General features: G+C 36.3%; 1 protein-coding gene and 1 long non-coding RNA gene across 7 annotated transcripts in view; one reads left to right on the top strand and one right to left on the bottom strand.

Moving 5' to 3' along the window:
* Nucleotides 1-988: 988 nt before the first annotated feature.
* LOC135324225 (uncharacterized) lies at nucleotides 989-7,642 on the top strand. Its single transcript, XR_010385579.1, has 3 exons — nucleotides 989-1,182; nucleotides 5,506-5,543; nucleotides 7,506-7,642. It is a non-coding gene; the product is annotated as an uncharacterized LOC135324225 (long non-coding RNA).
* The window catches only part of LOC112987020 (FCH and mu domain containing endocytic adaptor 2), an 86,510-nt gene continuing 72,952 nt past the window's right edge, over nucleotides 1,823-15,380 (bottom strand). For all 6 annotated transcript variants that reach the window (XM_064499999.1, XM_064500000.1, XM_064500001.1 and 3 more), the window contains 7 exons: nucleotides 13,005-13,116; nucleotides 12,218-12,373; nucleotides 9,707-9,839; nucleotides 8,207-8,406; nucleotides 7,091-7,155; nucleotides 4,373-4,537; nucleotides 1,823-4,136 (listed from right to left, as the gene is read on the bottom strand). In XM_064499999.1, the coding sequence (XP_064356069.1) occupies nucleotides 4,114-4,136; nucleotides 4,373-4,537; nucleotides 7,091-7,155; nucleotides 8,207-8,406; nucleotides 9,707-9,839; nucleotides 12,218-12,373; nucleotides 13,005-13,116 (854 nt within the window). In that variant the 3' untranslated portion in view covers nucleotides 1,823-4,113. The remainder of the gene's footprint in view (nucleotides 4,137-4,372; nucleotides 4,538-7,090; nucleotides 7,156-8,206; nucleotides 8,407-9,706; nucleotides 9,840-12,217; nucleotides 12,374-13,004; nucleotides 13,117-15,380) is intronic.

The following is a 15,380-nucleotide window of genomic DNA, read 5'->3' as shown; positions in this document are numbered from 1 at the left end:
TGCATTGATTCAAAATGAAGTGAAAGTAGAGCGGAAAAATGCAGCATTTGGGTATTAAATGTGTATTAACCCAGAAGAGGCCCCTTGTGTTTCTAAGATTGTTTTATTCTTTAAAGAGTGTGTGGTTTCTATTGGTATTGAATAAACCAAGGGAGAGCTTAATCAACACATCAGTAAACCTGGAGGTCAAATTGAGTTTGAGAAGAAATACTCAATAGTGTAACAACATGCAAAGAATTGAGGATAAACATCAAGTTTTCAATTAAGGGATCTGGTAATCAGTGCAGTCAAGAGCACCATGCCGTTTAATATGCTTATTTGCTGCTTTAGTATCTTGAATTGTTTTTGGCTTAGTCTATCCTTGGAGGATTCCTGAGTTACCTTTTTCCTTGCATGCTCTAAAGTAAAATTGCCCTTTCATGACAGCTGAAATGGAAACCAATTATGTAAGTAATTCCAAGAAAACAAAAAGTACACAGATACTAAGATGCCTATCTTAAGCCTCTCAAACATGCAAGACTTGACTTGAAATGTAATGCTTTTTGGCATGATGGAAGACTTTTCTTTATAGTCAGATGACAAAACCCACCACATTTGTTACTCCCACGCTGTTGGAGTTGATAATCAAATATTTTAGCTCCTTCAAATACCCTACATAAGTATTATTTGGCAGTGATAGAGGTAGTTGATTACCCCTGAAAAGCTAACTGATAATCTATTCAGATAATGACAGACCTGCTGGAACAGTATGAATCCAGTTTTTAGTAGTTGCAAGTAGTGCATGGGCACTGGCTTACAATAACAAAGGTCAAGCGTTACTTGGGTGCGTGAGCTGTGATTTCTGAGTGAGTATGGCCAAAATACGCACAGCAGGCACTACGTTAAATGAATACTAGAAGGCCTGAGCAGAGTCCTACCCTCTTATATCCCTAACCAGTAACCAAGGGTGCTGGGTGAGGGGAGGGAAAATGGTGGTGAGCTCTCCTTACGGGGGTCTTGTCTTCTGCCATTGGTGAGACGGAGCCCTGGGCTAGGGGCACCCTTTGGTCTGACACAGGTAGGCACCTCCCATGTTCTGCATTCCTGCCTTACAGTAGTAGACAAGAATCAAAGCCTTGGACTATCATTTTCCAGCATGACAAGAATGGTACTTACTGAAATGATACTCAGCCAGCTGAGAAGGTCAGTTTAATAAGTTATGGCTTGTTAAACTGTAGAGTCTGTGGGATTAGTGGGAAGCAAACTGGTTCAAATATGTATTTGTCAAATTTCAACTTTTGTTTCTGTGCTTGCAGCTTGGAAAGAATGTTCTAGGCTGACACTTTTGGCATAGACTGTCAAAGTAGTACTTAAGTAATGTATTCTTTTTGGACTGATGGAACATAAGGAATAAGAAAAAATTACTTTAATCTTGCTAATGATTTTTTTCCTGTGTGCAAAATAGATATGCTTATAAAGTTAGGGAATATATAGCATTTCATAGCATAATGAAATTTAGAGAAAGCAGCTAGAAGCTAGCTAATGTCTACAAAATCAAGATTTTTCAGATAGGCAGAACTGCAGTTCTGCCTAATTTAACTTACTAGTTAGGCATACCAGTTTAGTGAAGTTACGAGTCTTTGCAGAAATCATCTTCCCACTGATCTTCTGTGGTACTTTTAAAATATATAAAACAATTCATGTTATCTCTGCCACCACTTATCACTTGCAAATCAATTAGCACTTTAAAAATATTCAATACAGGGATATTTTTGTTCTATTATCTTATTGCCTGGAAGCTCTGTGGCACTGATTTCAAAAGTATAAGCAATATAAGTCAGTATTTAAATTATATATTACATGTTTATTATGGGTGCAAAATTCTTTAAAATTTACATTTTATGAAAAATCAGAAGTATTTACAATTTTGTAAGATAAACTTGTATGTTCTAATTTACAGTCTGATGTAGTAACAATCCATAAAAATTCAGATCCTTTAGAGTTGTGTTTACAAGTTAATTTTCTTAAGAGGAGGCAGCTACAAATGATATTGCTGTATACACAAGCAAGAACCAGCTTGCTACATACATTTTTTTCATCAGATAGCTACATGTACTTTTTACATTGTTTTTGACTTTCTTTACAAAAAGTTTATATAAACTTGTATGGCTTCAAAATTGTAACCTGCACCCAATGCAAATGTATGTTTAATCACCTGAATGAAGGCTAGTTTAAAAGTGCTGAAACATAACTACTTCATTTAACTTAGAAATGAAAGTAATACTTGATTAGAAACAATAATATAGTTTTGGGTTTTCAGAAATAAGATGTTGCCGTGTTAAACACAGTTTGATTGCAAAGCAGATTACAATTAAGATTCCAGTAAAGACTGTACCATTTTATGAGTTAGAAACGTTATTTTCACCATTCAAAAAGATTAGCAAATTAAGAGCCGTACGTACTCTTCCAGTCAGATCTACAGTACAGCATGTGCTTAGTGCTAACAATGGAAATCTCATCTGCCAAAGTGTATGGTGTACATTAGAATTTACATAGCCTCTACAAAGCTTTTTTTTTTTTTTTGTAAAGCTTCAACAGCCCGATTCATTACTGGTTTTGTATGAATTAGTTCAAGCAAGTTTTGTTGTTTTAATAGAGAATTTGAAATAGATACTGGTCCTCAGAATGGTAATATAAAATTCCCATTTAGAGGTTATTAGATTGTTTTGCCCCAATACTTTTGATTTCTGCACTGAAAAAATAATAGTACAAATACATAAAAGACTTTCTAAATTAGTGACTTGCTTTAAAAAATGTTACCAATGTGTCACTTCCTTGTGCTTAGGCTGTGGAAAGCAGATAGATGACAATACAAATAATTAACTTGATGGTTATAGATAAAATTTAAATTAATACAAATGGCAGTACTTGTCATCCTGCTGCCAAAACATACTTTTCTAAAATGCTATTCCTCCCAAAGTACTACATTTACATTCACATCACACAACCCCAAAAGCACGTAAGCTCCAAAGACTTACAGTCAGAGTGAAGGGAAATGCTGTTTGCTTTTAAAAGTTTGATATTACTAGTCTTCTGTGATTTTTCAGGATTCTCATCTTTGGTGACGTTAAAGTTACTATATTGAAGTTTCAAAGTCTTGTATGATGCGTCTCCCTTTACTATGGCTGCATTTATTGCAATTACCCCATGAGGAAGTAATTCAGCCTTTTTAACCTCTGATGAAACAATCTCCAGTTATCATAAATTTCCCTTCTAAATCCCAGTCACAGGAATTTTTATAAAAGTTGTATGTATTATACAAACACCATGCTTTCTTTTATGGAAGAGCCAAACTCTGAAAAAGGAAGTGAGGCACATGAATAACAAACTGGATAGGCACAGTTTTGTTTTTTTTTAAAGGCACAAACGTTATGCAATTCATATAAAAATAAATTAAATCTACAGCATTAATTCAAACAATCACAACGCCCATAAAGTTTACTAACTGCAGAAGTAAATCTCTTCTGTCTTTTGCAATTTTGCAACACATTGCACTTAGGAAAAAAAATCCCCTATGTAAAACAACTTACATGTTATTAATATATGATACATGGGCATCAAGTTTTTTTTATACATCTCTAACTCAACCAGTTTTATGGCACATTGAGTAAATGGAAGAATTTTGTGAGATTTTGCCTTTGTTTTCTTTAAACATTGGCAGTTAAAGAATCTGAAAAATGACTGAGTATTACTTATGGAAAGCTCAAATATTTCTTGCTTGCTCTTCTACATTTTTAGGTTTACGTTTACAGTATAACATACAATTTCATACTTTCATTAGAACTAATGATTACTATTTTGATTTAATCTATATAAATTTACTAAAATTTTAACAAATTCTCCCAAATATTGCAGTTGATCATTTACAGACAGTGTTGAAGTTCACTTCAGTGCTATTATAAAGTAATAAAAAGTTTGCAAAATGACTTTTAAAAGTGCATTTTCTGTTCTGTAGTCAGCCTCAAAGTAAGTAAAAAATTTAAAAATTAATGCATGTTAAAATAGTGTTTGAAAAGTAGAGAGGGCAGAGTGAGCTACTTGCACTCCTTTGATCCAATGACTTTCACAGGTTCATCAGCAGTCTGCCATATACCGTCCTGAAAAATAAAGGTAGTTTTTTTACAGTCAGTAGAGAAACCAGATTTTGTCAGTATTTTCCTGGGAACAGTTTCATTAACTATGGAAAAACAAAATACTGTGAAACAGTTTTCAGCCATATTTTAAGGAAGAATAGCTATTTATGTATCACTTATTTTACATTTTCGTATTTAATAATATGGTGCTACAGAATAAATTATATTAATTTGAATACATAAGCATGTCAGTGTCTTACCAGTGGCAAATCTCTTCTTGAGCAGGGAAAGCCGATAGCCAGTGCCTGCTAGCTCTACATCTACTCCTGAAAGGGTGCTTCCTTCACTAATGAATTGCACTGCAAGTGTTGCTGGTTTACTGGGTCCTTCTGAAAGTTCAAATTTTGCCCTGAGGGATCCAGAACCTATAAAAACAACAAAACTGAAAGGCTGGTTGTTTTGCAAGACAGTCTCCTAAAGTTTAAATAGTAATAGTAAGAAGTAAAACTAACATGATATCTTTAATATCTGCTGCTACAGGCAGGCCTACATAAATTTCCATAAGAGATGAGAGCACATTTTTTTTCCTGATACTCTGCCTAAGACAAGGACTTAAAAAAGATTTAGTGAAAAGTAGTATACAATTCTACAAGATTATACTCTTAGAAGAATAAGTATACCAGACAGCCTGGTAGTCTCTTATTTTATTACATGAAATACTTGATTGGGCCCTATAATTATTGTGTATGCTTGCTGGTCTGTGTTTAATGCCACCTATCTGTTAGGTTGCACTTTTCATTAGTGGATCTGAAAGCACATCAGAGTATTTAAATGTTACGATCCGTCTAGATGAATCTACATGAACAAAACCAGCTCCATTAGAAGAAATGCATCTAAACAGTAAGGCACCCAGTAGAAAGAAATTCTTACTTATTTTTCTGATAAAGACAAGCCTGATTAAATACATTTTTCCAAAACCTTCAGTTGATCTTTATAAACTGGCAAAGTTGACTTCAGAGCCATCATGAAGTAGCAACAGTTCAAAATTACTTTAAATATACTTCTGTAGTTAAACGAAGGCAAATCTAAATTAAAAGAAAGTTGTCACTGCTCCCTTTTTTCTAGTTCCAAACAATTGTTTTGTTCTTGCACTATAAGGTGTGGAAAAAAGTACGAGATTTGAGTAATTAGTAATGGAATAGTAAAAGTCAAGTATTTGTACTTCCTTAAAACACCTTGCTATTACTAGCTGATAGGAACTATTAAATGACTAAGAAATTTAGTAACTGAAATGTTATTGGGGAAAATGCAGGAATTAATGGATTAAAATGTTTTATGCAGTAGCTTGTTCTTGATAAATTTGGCTTAAGAGCAATTTCATTTCTTCCAATAGGTCTGTCGGTTTGGGTAAATCAGAACTTTTTTTGCACTGTAAGTATGTTGGTTCTTTGTTTTAAAAACATATTTTACCACCCTGCAGGCTAGAATAAAGAGGACTTCAAGACATGCATCTTTCTATTAACAATATTTCTCTAACTTGTCCCTTTGCTTCCACAGGTGTTAAGACTGGCAGAGTATTACTTCCTCCTAATGTTGGGTCTTGATTACTAAATATTTATGCCCAAAGAAAATGAGGTGAAAGATGGTGAGAAGAGAATAGAGCAGAAGTGGTGGGATATATGCAAGCCTGCTTGCACATAACTGCTTGTACACGAGATGTGATCTGCATCACTGGCAGCCTAGTTTATGCAGCTCTACAGGTGTGCAGCAACTCTTCAGCTGGCTGCATTCGTGTGTGTGTGTGTGTGTGTACACACGCATGTGTGTGTGTGTATATATATGTATATATATATATATATATATATAATATGTATATATGCGGGGGTTTTTTAAGAAAAGCTCCAGTTTGGAAAAGGAAAAAAGAAAAGGATGTCCCTACACAGTAATAATGGAAGACAGAGGGCAAAGAACCGTGAGGTCAGTGATTGATAAAATGTACCAGACTACAGCAGTAACCTGCCAGATTGAATTCCCCATGATTTTGTTGGAATAACTGACTCTCTGCCCCTTTTGTTCCTTGTCCAATAGTTTTCTAGGCTTTGTTGCAGGGTAGGGGGGATTTGCAGCATTGGAAGAGGCTTTTAACTTTCCAGGCTTCTGGTTCCTGTATGAAACCCATCATATTTACAAGCAAACCTGTGCTTCGGTAATGTCTTTCACTAAAGTCGTAACAGGGCTAACGGTCTTTTCCTTACCCCATGAGCCCTTTTCTCCACAGAAGATTTGTGGATGAGGTGCCTCCTTTTTAGCCTTGCTTTTCTACTTTAGCCTTAGCAGATGCAATGTTTTTCTAGAAGAGCTATGACATCAACTGGACCTCAGGGAAGGGCAGCTGTGCAGAGGACAACTATTGGTACCTTAGAAAATGCTAGGAATTACCATTTTGGGCAGATGTACACAGATCCATTTTTTGAGAGTAGTATATGGTCAAAACAAAGACCCTCAAAATGTTGGTCAGGCATCATCTACAGCTAAGCCTGTCTCAGCACAGAGTTTTTGGTGATTTTTAACAGTTCTTTTTAACAGTTCTTCTGCTCACCTGTCTCTACCTTGATTGTCAGACTGTGTGGAAAAACAGGTATTAAATGTATTTTTCTCTGAATAACTGCTTATTTCTAAATAGCATTGATGCAATAATTTCCTTAACCGGTCTAAGTCCTATTTTACAGCTACTAAATAGCTTTCAAGTAGTTTCACTATTTCTCCTTTTATAATTAATAAACTAATTGTATTTTTTGATGTCTCACTGTGAATGGAATCTCTCAGGAGAAATTTCATTGAGAAGATGGTGAACTGGCAAACAGGACAGAGCATGGGAAGAAGTGTCAGCAGGCATGAGACAACGGAGGCTAAAATGATTACATTTTTACTGTTACCATTTTTCTGTACAAAAAAACAAAACAAAGAATGAAACTTGCCTCCATTCTCAGACTTTTCTGAAATGCTAGATATTTTCCAATAAGCTTTCATCTGGTCTGCATTCCTGTAAGAGAAAGCTAGGTTAGTTGTAAGTACCAATTTTTAGAGTATTAATTCCCTAGATTTACACCAGTAACTTACAGACCATGTGTGTGTAAGTTACATCTCTAAATGGAGGTTTATAAAAATACTTTATCACTTTAACTACTTAACAGTTCTTTAAACAGTTGTTTAAACTGGTTAAACTAGCGTGTGAAAAACTAAACAAAGCAAACAGGAGAACATAAAGGTGTATCTGCCTTGCACCTGAGCTTAGAGCGGAGCTCAGATGTACTCACCGCCTCTTTATACAGCTAACACTGTCCCAAGCCTAAGTTAGTGCTCCACAACTCAAAAACCTCTCTGGTCTCACAGAGTAAGGATGTGCCAATGCCCTGGAACCAGGCTGAAGGTTGCATCTTCATGAAGGCGGCATGAGGGGGAGCAGTGGTGATTGCTGTCATCTGTGTGAGACTCCTGGCTGTACCTCCGAGACCTGTATCTCACTTTCAGGTGTTGCTTTAAGTGGCCTGCAGGCTTAGACAGTGGTGGCAGGGAGCTGTGAGTCAGTCAGCATGACTCTTGAATCATGTGCCAGTGCTACCTGGTTTATGGAGAGCTCTTCTGTTACTCAGTTTTCTTATAAAACAAGTTAAGTTAGAAGCTAGTATTTAAGTTAAAATGATCAAGAAATGTTTTTAAGAACTGCATTTCTTCTGCTTTTTCTGACAAACCATATGCACACATTTTTAAGTGTTAAGAGATTTTGATTTCAAATCATGTTATTAAAAATACCTCCTTGTCTATTGGCCCAAAGAAAAGAAACCTTGAAAACTTCATAAGGGCTTGTATTATTATACAGGTTGGAATGGGCGCATATAGACTTATTTTAGTTTATATAAATCAACTGTATGTGATCTGTTTTGGACCAAAACAGTGTCCCAGATATCTAATACTATGTATTTTATCAGGAGAAAAAAATATTAGCTCTTTCTTCTAGTGAGATTTTTCAGGCTGTCTGTAACCCTAATAAATACACTAACGTGAATTTGAAGTAATAAAAGTACTGATAATACCATTTTGCAGGTGGAAGTGATTGCATGTTTGTTACTCCTCCATCTACTGGTACCACAACCTGTACGTTAGACAGCGTACTGGGCACAGTCATAGACTCGGGGTTGTATTTATAATCCACTCTCACATCAGTAGTGCTAGCATTACATTTCCAGTAAGTTGCAAGATTCAATGGAGTGGACTGGATGCCATTTGAAGATACCTGTAAAAGAGTAAACCATTGAAAGCAGGTTAATTAACATCTCTCTACTTTTGGGCAGAATTACGGAATGATGGTAACGAGCATAATCCTAAATACTGACAGAAGATCAAGAGAATGACTAGCTTCTGAGCCTTTAATCTCAGAATTCTAAAAATTGCTGTAGGCTAAAGTAATTCCTGCTTTTTTCTTTTTAGTTTTAAATTAAAATAAAAAAAAAATTTAACCTCCCTTGGGCCTGTGAGGCTCCTTCCTGTCCTGGCTTTCTTAAATCAAAGTAACTTTTTGTCTTATGTTCCTCTTCACACAAGAAACATTCCTAGGTCAAAATGACTATCCTTAGCTGTTGTGTGCCATAGCAATTCAACTGCCCAAAGAGTAAACAGCAGAGGGCAATACCTGTCGTTTGCTAGGAAGCCAGCAAAACAATTCTTTCTTACCTATTAAAAGCAATATCTTCCTGCTGCAGGAGGGTTGGGTGCTGCTGCTTCTGTAGCTGAGCTTGTGCTACTGCCTCCTGCACCTCTACAATCCTGCTAATCTGCCTGAGGAACCTGCTGCAGCCCAGGGCCCCCTTCCTTGCCAGGCCAGAACTGCTTCCATCTGCCAGGGCTTCTGCATGCCAATGCCTCATTCTCCCCCACCACTGACGTTCTCAAATAAATCTCATTCTCTCACAATACTCGTTTCTGCAATCCAAGGAAACGTCCTGTGTTCCTTCCACCTTCCTCAGGAATTCTCCATGTACCTACTACTCTTTTTATATATTCAGTATGTCAAGATTTTATGCTATATTGGGAGGATGTGGAAAACTATGATGACATTAACAGCTTCACTGTCTAGGTTCTTTTGTTTTTTTGATTTAGAGATGGTGGATTCAGCAGCTGAACCATCTCAAAGCAGGCCTAGCAAATCCCCGTCCTCCCTTTGGGGTGAGTCTGTCTTTTCCTCAAAAATTACACAATGACAAACTCAAATAAATGCCTTTAAATTCAGTGTAAAGTTTCACTTTGCTAACAAATACCTAAAGAAGCAATGTTAGAAGCTTGCACACATGGAGTGAAGTGTGAGCAAGGTGAAACAAGTCATGACTCCAAGGGAGTGATGAGAAGGTGCAACAGGAATATACACAAAGCTTGGGCAGACCCTGCGGGTTGGAAACAGTGACATACCCAGCATCACCCAGCTGCGGGATGACAGTTCATCTTCACGGTAGCAAGTAAAGAACAATTTTTGTAATTTCTGTATAAAAATGAATATATCAGAGTTCTTAAAAAATTCCAAAAGGAAAAAAAGTATTTACCTGATACTTTAAAACATCCACATTATAATAGGACGCAGATGGATTCTGCTCTGATAGTTTCTTGAGGTAGACAGTTATAGCTTGCATGTTCATCCAGAAATCCTTAGTACTGGAGTCACTTTGTGATTGATCACTACACAGAAAAAGACAGTAATCAGACTGCAACACTGAGTTTCATTATATTGGCTGCCTAAAATTAATCCTAGCTCTTTTCCAGTTCTTCACTATTTCAAACAAGAATTTGTTCTAATGCTCTATAACACATAACTGTACCTGTCTAAGTATTAAGGCAAATTAACTGCTTATTGTATCTGGTAGAAATTTCCTTCCAGGTCATGGAACAGTCAGCTTCCTCCAGTGATGATCTGCATCACCAGATGCAATTAATGCTTCATCTGGATTTTACATTCAATAAAACAATTTTTTAATACAAACAGGTGTCATGAGGATGTGTGGGAGGAGAGGCTGAAAGGAGACTTTGAAAAGGAATATTACCCCGTTTAGAATAAGTTGTAAAATCATAATCAGTTTTGGTTATGGCATAACATTATTAATGTACTGAATTAAGATTTGTGCTGTATGCCTGTTTCTATACCTTCACATATTTGTAAAGTCTAAGCTTTCTGCATTTTTTCAACTGAAAGCAATTTTCAAATTATTATAAACAACTGTGTCTCAAATTAGTGATAGATACATTCAATCTTAGTTACAATTTATCATATCATTTCTGTATGTATTTAAGAGTGCACATGAAGAATCCTGGTTTTGAGCTATTGGAGCATGAAAGGATGTTTTGCAGACTGAGAATATTTTCAGCACTGGTTGCATCAGGCTTATTTTAAGGGTGAAGCTTTTAAGAAAAGCGATTCAGAAACAAAGTTCAAATCACTTAAGAATCACAAAGCTCCACTGAACATCTGTGGATACAGTGAAGACCTACATCCCTAAGGAGGCCTGCCGAGTGTGCGTGCAGAGGGAAGGTGACCACTAGCACCTGGCACATAGTAAATCCTATCTCAGTGGTTTGAACGCCCTAGAACAGTGACTTGCATACCAGCAGCCTGTGCAGTTTACTTAAGAGTTTGGTTCTCAATACTATGTTGTGATTCATGCTATTTCCATTTGTAGTAAAATACATAGATGAACACTTACTTATCACTATGGGGGTTTCCACAACTTAAATAAATGAAAACAGCATTAAAATCCTCCTGCTGCTCTGCATCCAAGTTCAATCCAAATCAGAAATTCTATCATCTCCACACGTATCACTCCCTTTAAAACCTTTCATCTCTATGAATGCTGAGCAAATGATAGCACTGGCAGTATTTGATGAAAAGTCAAATTATTACCATGTGAGTTTAACTACTTAAATATCCATTACTGTATCCTTTGTAATTAAAGGTGAAATGTTACTCAGACAAGAATACTAGCCATTTTCACATTTTTCCACAATACACTTTTTCAGCGTATGTTTTTCACATTTTTGTGGAAAACATGTTTTCCCACATGTATTTTTCATTCATTTTTCCACAATATACTTTTTCAGTATAATTCACACAGATAAGGCTCTGCTAACATTTCAGTTATAAACTCTGTTATGTCAGAAAGTGATAAATAGTTTTGCATGCTGAAACATTAAGTATGAATCATTAAAATGAAATTTATAAATACAGAAGAACAGATGCATATGGCTTAGTTATGTCAGTATTTTAGAAATGCAGCACTGAGAAGTTTAACTGGTTTTCAAATGATTTCTCCACTAAATGCAATAGAACCTGCTCAGCTGAAATAGATCTCTGCTAATAATTACAACTTGACTTTATTGTTTTTATTTTTTTGAAAAGGTGTCCAAATGTTACAATTTAAACAATTACTCTACCAAATCCATGTCTTTGTTTCTTAAGAATTCTCCAAAGCATGCTGCTATACACTTGAGATATTTAGTTACACAATGGATCTGATCTACTGTAAAAATGATACAGCTTAAAAAATACACTAGTAAGTGACAAATAAGATTAGGCCTAGCTCTTATTACTTGTGCTCCATTTAAGGCTGTTATTTCATCATTTAATCTTACTATCATTACTCCTGTATAAAGAATCCATATGACAATGTAAGAGTGTCCTAGTTTTGACATTTAGTTTTTCTCTGTATCTGTAATTAGTTATGTTGTTTGTTCCTATAGCTTGTTTGATTAGAAAAAATGTTTTAAACAAGTTGTTTATAAAACCATTTCATTTATAAATTGCATGTAAAAAACACTGCTACATTTCCAAACTATTTTTATGTCTCCTGTTATATTCAGTACTAGTTTCAAGTCCAGTCATCACTGAGATTTTTTAAAAGTGGCAACGGAGAGAAACTGAGCGAGAAAAGATTAGTTCATGGAATCAAGTTAATAGTTATATATAAGCAATTTGACAAGACTGTAGAGAATTCTGATTTAAGCATACAACAATTCACATTTTATAACTCACGTGGTTTACAATTACATAAAAAAAAATACAAAACCTGTATACAAGTTGTGCATTTGGAAGAATCTGCTCTAGCTTGCTTGTGTTTTTTACCCTGAAGCACAGCACAGCTGGGGATGGGTTGCTGGTGAAGACTTTAATAATTCCACTTGGGAATGATACTGTCATATCACCAGTGATCTTCACAATACATCTAGAAGAGAATGAGGACATCAGTTTTATTGCAAGGCATAACTGCCTATTTTTAATACTCATTTTAAAGCAAATCATTGTACTTTCAGAATCTGAGCAGAATTTAAAACATAAAATTAACTTTCAATGAGAGTAATATGGCACTGTGACAATGTACTATCACTTTCAACTTGAAAGTCAGATGAAATTGTATGTAAATAAAAAAGTTTAGCTGGCTAAGCATACAGTAGTTTTGGTGGATATTTTTCAGGCTGTGAAAACACGGCACAGCTATGCTTAGGCAAGGCCTAATTTGCATAGCAAGGGATGTGAGAGAGTGAATGAGGTGCTTTCAGATGCCTGGATTTACATATAGCACCTACCTGAACAATGATAAAATCCCTTCTCATTTTCATCAGCAGTTTATTTCTACAAATTGACTATGTTCTTGTACAGCAGGGATATACTAATTCCTAGTGGTATGGAGGCCAATAAAGAGCTATGAGCTATTGCTGTCACTAACACGAGTGGGGGGAAAAGCTGTGAATCCCCCTTCTACTGTATGTATTTTTCCCCCCGAATATTTGAAGTATAAACAGTGTATTTTCTTACTGTAACTTGTTACATTCAAAACAATTCACTATTTAACTAACTTTGTGGGATCTGCTCCTTTAAAGTAGGCGTTAACAGATTCAGTAAGGGCTACTGCAACAGGCAAGGTGTCCTGGTTTCCAAGGCTGACAGGGCTGGGACCACGTGAAACACCTAGAATACATACAGTTTATAGGTTTAATTTTAAAAAAGCTTAGCAACAGATTTCAAAATGGTTCACTGTATCTGTCATTTTCACAAGGTTACTACCATCAAGTAGAGTCTGAAGCATTACTTGAAAAGCGTGTAGGAAAATATAAACATAGTACAGTACAATCACACCATGAAAACACTGCTCAGCAGCCTAAGAAAACAGGACTATCAGTATGACATTTTGTAAACAGACAGATGCTAGGAAATACATACGAGATAGAGGAACACTGCATTAAAATGGCCACTGGTGAAACGGACGTCAACAGATCCAAAGGAAATTAGACGTTAACTTAAAAAAAATAAAATCCCTACTGTATGCTTATTGTATGGACAAACATATGATAAAATGGTCAGGGAAACACCAAGAATTCAATTATGGTATGTATGAACTTTAAATGCAAGTACAGTAATATTACTCCACCTAAGTGAACTACTGAGCATGCTTTAACTATTTCAGCCAACAACAAAGATTAAAATCTCCAAGCAGAAATGGCTGGAAAAACATTTCACAAAGTTCTGATGTTCACCTAGTAAAGACTCCGGCTATAGCTCAGCGGTACCTGGGAAATACGCAGCAGTTTACAAGGCAAACAATTACCAGGCCTGCGTCAGCCTTCATAGGTGCCTGTGCACACACAACGGAGTGACAGCTCAAAGCTTAAAATCAGTTCTGACCTCACATTCAGGTTTTTGGAAGTTCGTGTGTACAGCTGACAAAACTGGCAAGTCATGGGACTCTCTCATCTTTTTATTAGCAGAGCAGCATAGTGGAGAGCAGCTGAACTAGCCTGTGTCATGTAGTATATTTATTCCAAAGGAGGCAGAATCTTTTCATGAGCAAAATGAGAGAAATTATTCCTTCATACCATAAAGGAGAAACAAAATGCTTCCATAAAATACTGGCAATGCCAAACTACTACTATTTACTTTAAAATAGTGGCTGTGCCCTCTCCCAAGCTCTTTCAGAAGCACAGAGGAAGCTGAGACCTTGTTCTTCAGTGTCTAATAGGAGACTTTATGCTTAAAATCAGGGATAAGTGGAAGAAGTAACAAAAGGAGGGTAAAGAAGGGAGCTGGTCTCATTCTGCTACTATCATACCTTAGTCTCCCCTCCTTATTTCTTGCCTAAGGTAGTAAAATGTTCTGAACAATTCTCAGCACGGTGAAAAAAACCCTTAGCGTAATATTTAGGCCTTCTTAGATCCACAGGACTGCTCTAGTCAAAAGTGTTCAAAACCAGAAAATCTTAGATGAAAGAAATATTGTAACACTGGCTACAAAACACTGACTTTAAGTATGAACAGTAGGTAATTTTTATGTGTTCTCTCAGAATACACATGGGTCATGTTTCCAAAGTCTTCTCTCTTATCCTGAAAACTAGCAATAAAAGCTGTGATTCTCAGTAGTCTTAGAAATCCAGAAATAAGATTTCAAAAAACAAAGATGCGATAAAATCATGAGTTCATGACAATCAGACCTATTTGTTAAACTCCATGTAGTGAAGTACTGAACTGCAGAAGTATTCTGCACCAAAGACAAGGCGGGCATGCAAACAGTGCTGGTGGCACCACAGTTGCCTGAGTATTTCATTGCCTTTTCCCCCTAGTTTACTAAGGGGCAACAACCAACTGCAGAGCAGATATGAGGTGATCTTTTACAGAGTTATAAATTATTTTTAAATCTTTTTTCTTCTTATACTCTTGTAGAAAAATTTATATTGATATTTGAAAACCATGCAGAGTAACACAAATATATAAATTATACTGCTATTCGTAAGAGACACATGCCGATTTCTTGGCTGCCTGAAGAGTGAAATTTACCAGGAATAAGGCTATTTTCACATTCCTCTGGGAACACCAAAACAAATATGCACGTATAAGCATTTCTGAGATGCTTCCAAAGCACTACAAACGAGCTGGCTTCTCTTACTTGCCCTGGCCACACTCTTCCTTGCCCTTTATGTTTCACAAAGCTCTAAGTGTTCTAAAAACCAACAACTTGAAACAAACCTAACTATGTTTAAACTAACTCTGGAAGTCATCGTTTTGTTGTCTTGCTGCTGCAAATACAAGCCTAACAATGCAGAGCAGCAATACTCTGCTTCAGGGCACTCCGCTCCTGCTGCGGCTTCTCGGGGGATGGGACGTCACCGGACCGCGCGGAGAAGGATCCGCTCCATCTCGGGCTACAGCCCAGCTGCAAGGTCCAGAGCTAGGACCCGTCGC

Source organism: Dromaius novaehollandiae, chromosome W, assembly GCF_036370855.1.
Source record: "Dromaius novaehollandiae isolate bDroNov1 chromosome W, bDroNov1.hap1, whole genome shotgun sequence".
Classification (NCBI taxonomy): domain Eukaryota; kingdom Metazoa; phylum Chordata; class Aves; order Casuariiformes; family Dromaiidae; genus Dromaius; species Dromaius novaehollandiae.
Note: the sequence above shows the minus strand (reverse complement) of the source record. Positions and strands in the feature narration are given on the sequence as shown.